The 8,620-nt window shown below is 47.9% G+C and overlaps 1 protein-coding gene across 1 annotated transcript; it reads right to left on the bottom strand.

Moving 5' to 3' along the window:
- Positions 1-208: 208 nt before the first annotated feature.
- LOC119360363 (ABC transporter C family member 14-like) lies at positions 209-8,092 on the bottom strand. Its single transcript, XM_037626030.1, has 11 exons — positions 6,014-8,092; positions 4,464-4,784; positions 4,202-4,288; positions 3,195-3,830; positions 2,950-3,114; positions 2,540-2,834; positions 2,018-2,235; positions 1,597-1,902; positions 1,381-1,444; positions 845-1,084; positions 209-723 (listed from the first exon to the last, which is right to left on the bottom strand). Exons 1-11 carry the CDS (start codon positions 8,090-8,092, stop codon positions 620-622), a joined length of 4,515 nt encoding a protein of 1,504 aa, XP_037481927.1. The 3' UTR covers positions 209-619.
- Between the last annotated feature and the right edge of the window lie 528 nt (positions 8,093-8,620).

The raw sequence follows: 8,620 nt of genomic DNA, 5'->3' as shown, positions 1-8,620 counted from the left end.
AATGAGATCTTCACGGCTTCAGTTTGCAGCAAGCTGCTAAGGATGAAGATTACTCCAGCCTCATTTCAAGAACATGTATACGTTTGTTATGCTCTGGTTAGCTGTATGAGGTTCCTTATTTTGTGCTGGTTGAACCTCCTGGAATCCTTAGTTGCTTTCTATTAGTAGGTAATCTGGTACTCTAGCTTGTAATCAAAGACCCTGGTTTTCTGTTAAATGAAATAAGAGAGGGGAGGGCCCTCTTTTCTCAAAAAGTGAAAAAATACAACAAGATTGGAGCCTCCTGCCGAACGGCAGACAAGCCTCCCTAAAAACTTACAGCCACCGGTCTTGTTGGCTGCCCCGAGACCTCACGCAGCCGGAAAAGCAACACGGTTGAGCGATGGCTAAAAGTGGCCTCGAGCCCCGGGTCTTGATTTTGGAGCGCCGAACATGGCTGCCAGCGATGCACAAACTGTAGAGATTGGAGAAGTTCAGAGGTGTCCTCAATATCTGTTAGGCATGCTGAACTCAGATATGCTCATTGCCCTGTTGCTGCATACTTTACAGATTTCACTCTAGAATCCATCTTTTCCTACGACTACTTGTTTCTCTAAACTTTTTCATCTTGAATCTTGATCTAGGTTGCCTGCGACGAGCGGCTTGAGTACTCCTGAACCATCGCCCCGAAAACTGATGGCCTTCCCATCAGCTTGGATGGAGTATCAAATTCTTTGACTAAACCTGAAACAATGATAATAAAATACACATACTGAATTCAAACAGACGAGCAGTTCCCTTCTTGTCTGAAAGACATGAGAAACACACAGTATGATTCGTGTAAAAGAAGAGCGGCGCAGCCTACCGGCATCCAGCACCAGAACTCTGTCGCTGTCCATGACCGTCGGGACACGATGAGCAATGCTGATGACAGTGCACTCCCGGAACTCCTCCCGGATGATCCTCTGGATAGTCGCGTCCGTCTGGGAGTCGACGGAGGCGGTGGCCTCGTCCATGAACAGCACCCGGCTGCGCTTCAGTATGACGCGGCCCAAGCACAGGAGCTGCCGCTGCCCCACGCTCCAGTTCTCACCCATGTCCGCAACTACAAACGAACATGCAACAAGTATTTGACTATTGTCACTGAAGAATATGAAATGCGTGCCTAGAGTGCACTGAAAACAATCAATCAAGTTTGTGCGGTGATAATCTCTACTAACAATGTCATTTACTTCCCTGCTGCATAATATCTCTCATTGTTAAACATACTTCTACCTAAGCAAAGATCAGTATCACAGAATCCTTATAGGATCAGAACCAATTATGAAGCCTGAACTACCATTTTGCATTGTATCACTTGATTCTACACAGGATCAAGATTCCCATATGATAAGCATATACCTTGTGCATCAAGCTTCTCAGGTTTTGCAGCTACTGTGTCTTTCAGCTGGCAACGCTCAAGGGCCTGCGTATATAGGAAAAAATATATTAATTTGAAACAGAAGGTAGAGCAGTCTCTACCTTATAATAATAAATTAAGACCAACAAAAATAATGAATTACTCAGCGTATCACAGAGGAAGTTCGTGTAGTACACACAGTAGCTATATCCTGTTACCTGCCATATCTCAGCCTCGGAGTACTGCCCAATTGGGTCAATGTTGCTTCTCACGGTTCCTTCGAAGAGCGCAGGCTCCTGAGGAATCACACCGAAGCGAGACCTCAGGTCATGAAGTCCCAGAGTGCAAATGTCGACTCCGTCGACGATGATCTGGCCTTTCACTGGCTCCACAAGCCTGAACAACGCCTGGATCAAAGTTGACTTGCCACTGCCAGTCCTTCCCACAACACCAATCTTCTCTCCACTGCGGATGCTTATCGTAATGCCTTTCAAGATTAGAGGTGTGTTTGGTCTATATCTGACCTGAATTTAAACAAACAGCATTTTGTGGCTCATTTCTATCAATAACCTAGAGAATAGTAGCTTACAAAAAGCTTGCCAAAGGAAGAATCAACAAAACAAAAGAATAATTCCTGACCTCTAGATCCTTTATGTCAATGTCTCCCCGTTGGAGCCAATTTCGCGTGGGACGAAGACAATCTGTTAAAGCCCCTGTTGCCTCAGAAGGAAGGCTACTGTACTGATTCACCCTCTCCACAGAGACCATATCATTTTCTATCATACAACTTATGGAAATTGCATGGTACACCAAGGAGTTGAGAGAAAGACCGTAGGACAGAGACATGCCGACGAATTCTACATTAAAAAGAGTAACAAATATCAATGAAGAAATGACATAATGCATTTGAAGGAATAGAGTGAGCCATGAATGGTAAATTCAATATGACATCATGTTCTGTACTCAATTAGTTGCGTCTTCACATACCTTCCATGCTTAACAGTTAGCACCAGATTCAATTTTCTATAGAGTTCATAACGGATTCAAGAAAACAGATAAATTTAGACCAAAGAAACATATGGAACATGAGGGCCATAAATTCTACTCTGTCCTATGTAAAGCAATTCTATAAATACTCAGTTGATGGAGACTTAACAATACCTTTCTTGATGAAATTGCTAGGCAAAGTGATCATGAGAAAAGCAGTTATAGACAACACAAGTGTGCCGATTAGCTCCAGGCGAAACCCAAACCACCTACTTGCTGCATAATTATGGAAAGACAAGCGCAAATTCGAATCAATCATGTCCAAGCTTTTTTGGCAAAATTCATCCTCTTTCCCGAAGCACCTTATAATTGGAGAGCCCGAAAAGGACTCGGTGAGGTGATCAATAACCGGTGCCTTTGTTACTCCTTGAAGGCGAGTTAGCTCTCGGGATGTTGCAATATAACGATTCTGAGGAACATTAAGAAAAGTCAGAAAAGAAAACTTTGTCATTATTCACATAAGGTTTAGTGATATGAAGAATTAGTTGAGTCCTCTAAGATGCATTGTAGCATCTGGATTATACCCGGTACCAAATGTTAAGAAGCAGTAGGGGAAGCACTGCTATGACTGATGGCCATGCTACTTGACAGATAACGGCAATGCTGCTAGCCACCGAAATGCACATCGATATGCCGGCACCCGTAAAGAATAAAAGGTAAACGTCTATTTTAGTCTGGTCCTCTGATGCCTGAAAAATTAATACGCACATCATTGCATCTGTGTACATGGAAGGTAAACAAACTAAATCTATGGCCTCATAAGACATACCCGGCTTAGGATCCTGCCCGAAGGAGTGGTGTCGAAAAATGACATCGGAGCTCGCAGAATGCTGTCTAACATCTTGCTGAAAAAGGCCTGGGCTGACTTAAGCCCCAAAAATGCTTGGAAAAGAACGGCAATAAATTCAAACATAATCGAAACGGCGACTATCGAAACATAGACCCAAAGAAACTTTGAGATATCAAATATGGTGCCCCCTGATGTTTCATATGACATCCAGTAGTTACTTGCCATTGTGGAGCCCTCTGACAGCACAGACAACGCTAGAATGAGCAGAACTCCCCACCAGCCCCAAGCTTCTGTGACGTATAGCTTGTACACATGCCAGCTTACCTGTCCACTCTCCTTCTCCTCTTCCTTGATCAGCTTCGACGAACCTGCTTCTGTGCTCGGCGCAACGGCATTTGCATCGCTGTTTTCGTTACTGGAGTTGGAGTTAATAGAAGGGGGCTCTTGTGGTACTGTGGTGGCTGGGCAATTCTCAGTGTTCTGAACATTGTGACCTTGCACCCCAGATGCTTCCATGGAACTGCGGTGAGCAGCCACAAGTGCTAAAAATTCTGGACAAGAATCTAGTAAGTGACCGTAGTTCCCTGACTGAATAATCCCACCATTTTTCATTACCTGCATATTCACACACAAGTTAATACAGTATAGGTGTTAAAAAAAGTTAATACTGCTTCATCTCTGTATATGTCGGTAACATCGCGGTGCTATTTTTCACATAGTACCATATAAGTATGGCATATGTTGAAAGGTAAAGATAACTAAAATAAGACTAAATAGATTTGAAAAACATACAGAGAAAGTTTTTAGGAACCATAGGTATGAAGAATACAGTTGTTCTTTCTCTACTTACTGAACCAAAAACAAAACATTCTAGTGATGCTCTGCAATATGTTCCGAGTTATTCGCTTATTCATTTCTGAAGCAAGAATATATGTATACTCTATTTTCTCCAAAATCAATACGCGGAGTTGAAAAATGGAACTTGCAAATATAGTATCCACATTTTGCAAGAAATCCACTTGGTGAGTAACAAGCAAAACAGTCTTGCTCTTCAGTATGCCCTGGAGACATTCCTGCAGAACAAGGCTAACTGTTAATTTGCAGCTTAGTAACTAACTAAAATACTAGCATAGCACTGTACTTAGCAAAAACTTGATAGACCTGGATAAAATATAAGAAGATATATATAACATAAATTGGTTTAGAAGTTTTCTAATGTCCATTAGTATAAAGAAAAATAAGATTTACCTTGAAGATAGCTGAGCCAGTATGAGCATCGACCGCACTGAATATGTCGTCAAGAAGATATATATCACAATCTTGATAAACTGCTGTAGCCAACTGGATCCGTTGCTTCTGGCCACCACTGAGGTTGATCCCACGCTCTCCGATTTCAGTCTGGTCGCCGAATTCCATCATTTCTAGATCTTTCTCTAAGCAACAAGCATGTATGATTTCCCTGTACTTATCTAGATGCATTGGCTGTCCAAATAAGATGTTCTCCTGAATGGTTCCATTTCTGATCCAAGCTGTCTGACTGACACATGCTGTGCTCCCACATATGCTAACCTATATCAAAGACAAAAGACAATATAAGACAGATGTTGCTGAGGCAGAAAAGTAATTAAGCTGATTTGAGAGACAGAAAAGTTCTGTTTTTCTAGAAATTGTGGGTGGCCTAATTCTAGAAACTAGAAAAGCTCTGCAATGTCAATGTATGAATTTGTGAATCCTTATATCATCATCTGCACAGAAATATGCATGGCTCTCTCCTAGTGGAGCTAACTATCCATGTGATGATTTTTCCTAGCACAATTTTTCGTGATCTCCCGTTGAACGGCTACAATATTTTCTCTCCCAGCTCTTTCTTATTTATTTTTTCTCGTGTACGGTTTTAAATTGGACTGCAAGTGACGTTTATATCTACATTGCTTATCTGCAAACAGAGAACAGAAGTTGAATAAAAGAGTGTGCAGAGTGTCTTCTAAGCTAGACTTCAACTTAATTTGTACTCTAAAACGGTTTTGTATATTCTTGGATTGTAGACTGTGACAAAGTATAGCATGTGCAGTTCAATAGGACTGATGGACAACCCTATTTTACCTACACACTGCTTTCAGGATTCCACTGTCACATAAATTTGTATAGAAATCTATCCTGCCAAAAAAATCTTGTTCACAACCAAGGTTTTTAATTTCAGAAAAAAAATTTGGACCTCACTGAAATATGTGAGATTTCAAATTTCACTTAATTTTAATGAATTCTAACATAATTTGAATTTATTTTGGAATCAGCTTGAATCTGTCTCAAAATTTCGGGGTTAAAAATATTCTGGAACCCACTGATATATGTGAAATTTCGTTGAAATTTTTAACCCTGTTCACAAGTTTCACATAATCACATGACCTTTTGTTTTAACTTACTATCTTAATTCATGCGACCCAGAGAGGCCTTAAGAGCTTCTCTGTTTCACAATGGAATGATCGCAAATAAGAAAAACACAAGAATCAAAGTCAGAGTATATGAAAAAATTCCTATAAAATCTAATGCAAACAAATTCTAAGCAAAAATCTTATGGATTGCAGTCCTACAAATCAGACAACTCATGTATATATTACCTCCATTCCGAATTAGTTGACTCAGATTTGTATCTGAGTCAAATCTAATTCAACTAATTTGGGAGGGAGGGAGGGAGTATATTTTTTTTGAGAATTAAAATTCCTTCAGAAATCCTTTGAATCAAAGGACCCTGAATGTTTGCTGGTGTTGTTCATTTCAAATAAAAGTGCTACACTCACCTTGCCGGACACCTTGTGCATTTCTCCCATGATGCACGACAGCAGCGACGACTTGCCGGAGCCGACCGTGCTGACCACCGCCGCGAGCTCGCCCTTCCTCACCTCCATCTCGACCCCTTTCAGCACCGGCTCCTCCCCTCCGACATCCTTCTCCTCGCCCTCACCGCCCTCGACGTCCCATGCAAACACTCCGTCTTGCACCTTCACGGCCACCTCATCCCTGGAGCCGCTGCTGCCAAGACGCTCCACCGCGGCGCTGTCAACCTCGGCGTCTGACAGGAACTTGTCCAGCCTGCCGAGCGACACGAACGCCTGCACGGACATGGCGATCGTCTGCGGGAAGCTGCTCATGGGCCCTACGAGCATGCGGAAGAAGGCGGTGGCCGTGAACACCTTGCCAGCGTCCAGCTCCCCTCTGGCGGCGAGGTATGTCCCGAAGACGAGCGCGGCCATGGCGACGGGCCCGCTGGAGTACACCACGGTGCTGGCGCACTCGAAGAATATCATCTTCTTCAGCCACCCAACCTCGGCCCGCCGGAACTCCCGAACCTTGTCGCCGAATGTATGCTCCCACGCCTGCAGCTTGATCACGCGCATGTGGTTGAGCATCTCTGTCAGGGCCTTGACGCGGCTGTCGCGGACCTCGACGAACTTGAACTGGTAGCCCATGTTGAGCTTGTTGGCGAACACGGTGACCACGGCGACCGCGGCGATCACGACGAGCGTCATGAGCACGGCCGGGCCGAGGTACGCATACAGGAGGAGCAGCGCCACCGCGATCTGCAGCGGCATCAGCCAGAGGTCGTGCAGCCCGTGCATGGCGCCGGATACGACCCAGGCGTCAACCTGCATGTAGTTCACGATGCCGCCGGCGCCGTGCACCCTGCGCGCGCCGGCGGACAGCCGCAGTGACTTGCGGTACAGCGCCGTGAGCAGCGCACCGCGGATGCGCATGCACAGGAGCTGCCCCTGGAAGTTGTAGTGGTGCGAAGCCAGCGTCTGGACCGCCTTGCCGACGAGCAGAATGAGGACTAGCCGGAGGCCCTCCCATGGCGTGCCCCCGAGGCGGATGAACTCGACGAAGCGGTCGATGAGCGAGGGGCCGACATACATGGCCGCGAGCTGGACGAGGCCGAGTGCGGCGGTGAGTAGGAGCTGCGGCCAGAAGGAAAGGCAGAGCGCGACGCCCACCGGGCTCCGCCACTTCCGCGCCGCGTCCGGCCAGTTGGACGCGAGCAGAGCGTACGTCGCCTCGGCGCTGTGGGCCGGCGACACCGGCGGCACGTCCCCGGCCGCGGCGAGGGAGTCATTGGCGTGCCCCTTGGTGACCAGTGGGCTGATCCAGCTGAAGGTCGCGCGCGAGAGGAATGACGCGGTGGCGTACGGCGTCGCCGCAGCCGCGCTGAGGTTTTGGTCCTGTCCGTCCCCTTCATCGCGTAACGTGCAGGTGGTGGTGACGGCAATGTACAGGAGAGGCAGCGAGAGGAGCAGGCCGGCCAAGGCGAGGACGTCATCGGGGAAGAGCGGAGAGCCGCCGGCGCAGCGGATCGCCGCGGAGGCTGAGAACAGTGCGGCGCAGAGGGCGGTTGCGATCCAGAAAACGCGGAGGTGCCTCGGAGGGATCGCGGCCGCCGGCTTCCGCGAAGCGTCGACCACGGTCCACGCGGCCACGGCGTGCGCAGCGCAGTGGGCGGCGAGGAAGGCGGACTCCGCGTAGAGCCACGCCGCGGGCGGCAGGAGGAAGGCCGCGATCGCGAGGAGGACGGCGGACGCCGCGGCGAAGACCGCGGACGCGCCGAGCGCGATGGCATGACCGCTTGTGATGGGCCGCGACGGCGCGGTGGGCGCCGGCAGCAGCGCCTCGTGCTCAGGCGCCGCGCGGCCGGAGCCTCGGCGTTTGGCGAGGACAAGGAGGAGCGAGGCGAGGAGGAAGAGGAGGTCGACGGTGCCGAGGAGCGCGCGCTGCGGACACGGCGAGAGGAAGATGAAGGCGAGGGTGCCGGCGAGGGAGCCTGACGACGACGGCGGCGGCGTGCACTCGGTGGTGACCAGCCACCACGGGAGTCCTCCTCCTCCCATGTCTTACGCGCTGGTCCTTCGTGGAGTGGTCAAGCGAATGGGATCGGAGAGACGGAGGAGGTTGAGGAGGTGGCCTCCATTGGCGGCGGTGAGGCCGCTCGGGCGGTTACAGTCAAATCAAAACAAACAATCTGTTTTTTTTTTCTGAGACAACAAACATTCTGTTTACTTTCGTGGCTGCCAAAATCTCTCTCTTTTTTTTTTAGAATTTTTCATTCAAATCACGAAACAGTATAAAGTAGATGACCCTTACAAGCACACTAAAACGCAAACACAAAGGACCATGAACACCTAGAGTACCCTAAGACAACCGTAACACAAGAAGATCTCCGGAGCCCCATGTCATCATCCCTGGATCTTAAGAGAAGACCCCTGCAGCAGAAGGATCTGCAACCAAGCGCAAGCAGGTCATCATCTTCGACCACGGTACAATTGCCGCCACGCTGCTTCCTCCTTTCTTGACACCAGTGCGGAGAGGGCATGGACATCCTGCAACAGTCGTCCATCTTTGGCTTTGAGTACCGCGAA

Source organism: Triticum dicoccoides, chromosome 2B, assembly GCF_002162155.2.
Source record: "Triticum dicoccoides isolate Atlit2015 ecotype Zavitan chromosome 2B, WEW_v2.0, whole genome shotgun sequence".
Classification (NCBI taxonomy): Eukaryota; Viridiplantae; Streptophyta; class Magnoliopsida; order Poales; family Poaceae; genus Triticum; species Triticum dicoccoides.
The sequence above is the reverse complement of the archived record's forward strand: the minus strand, read 5'-3'. Positions and strand labels throughout refer to the sequence as shown.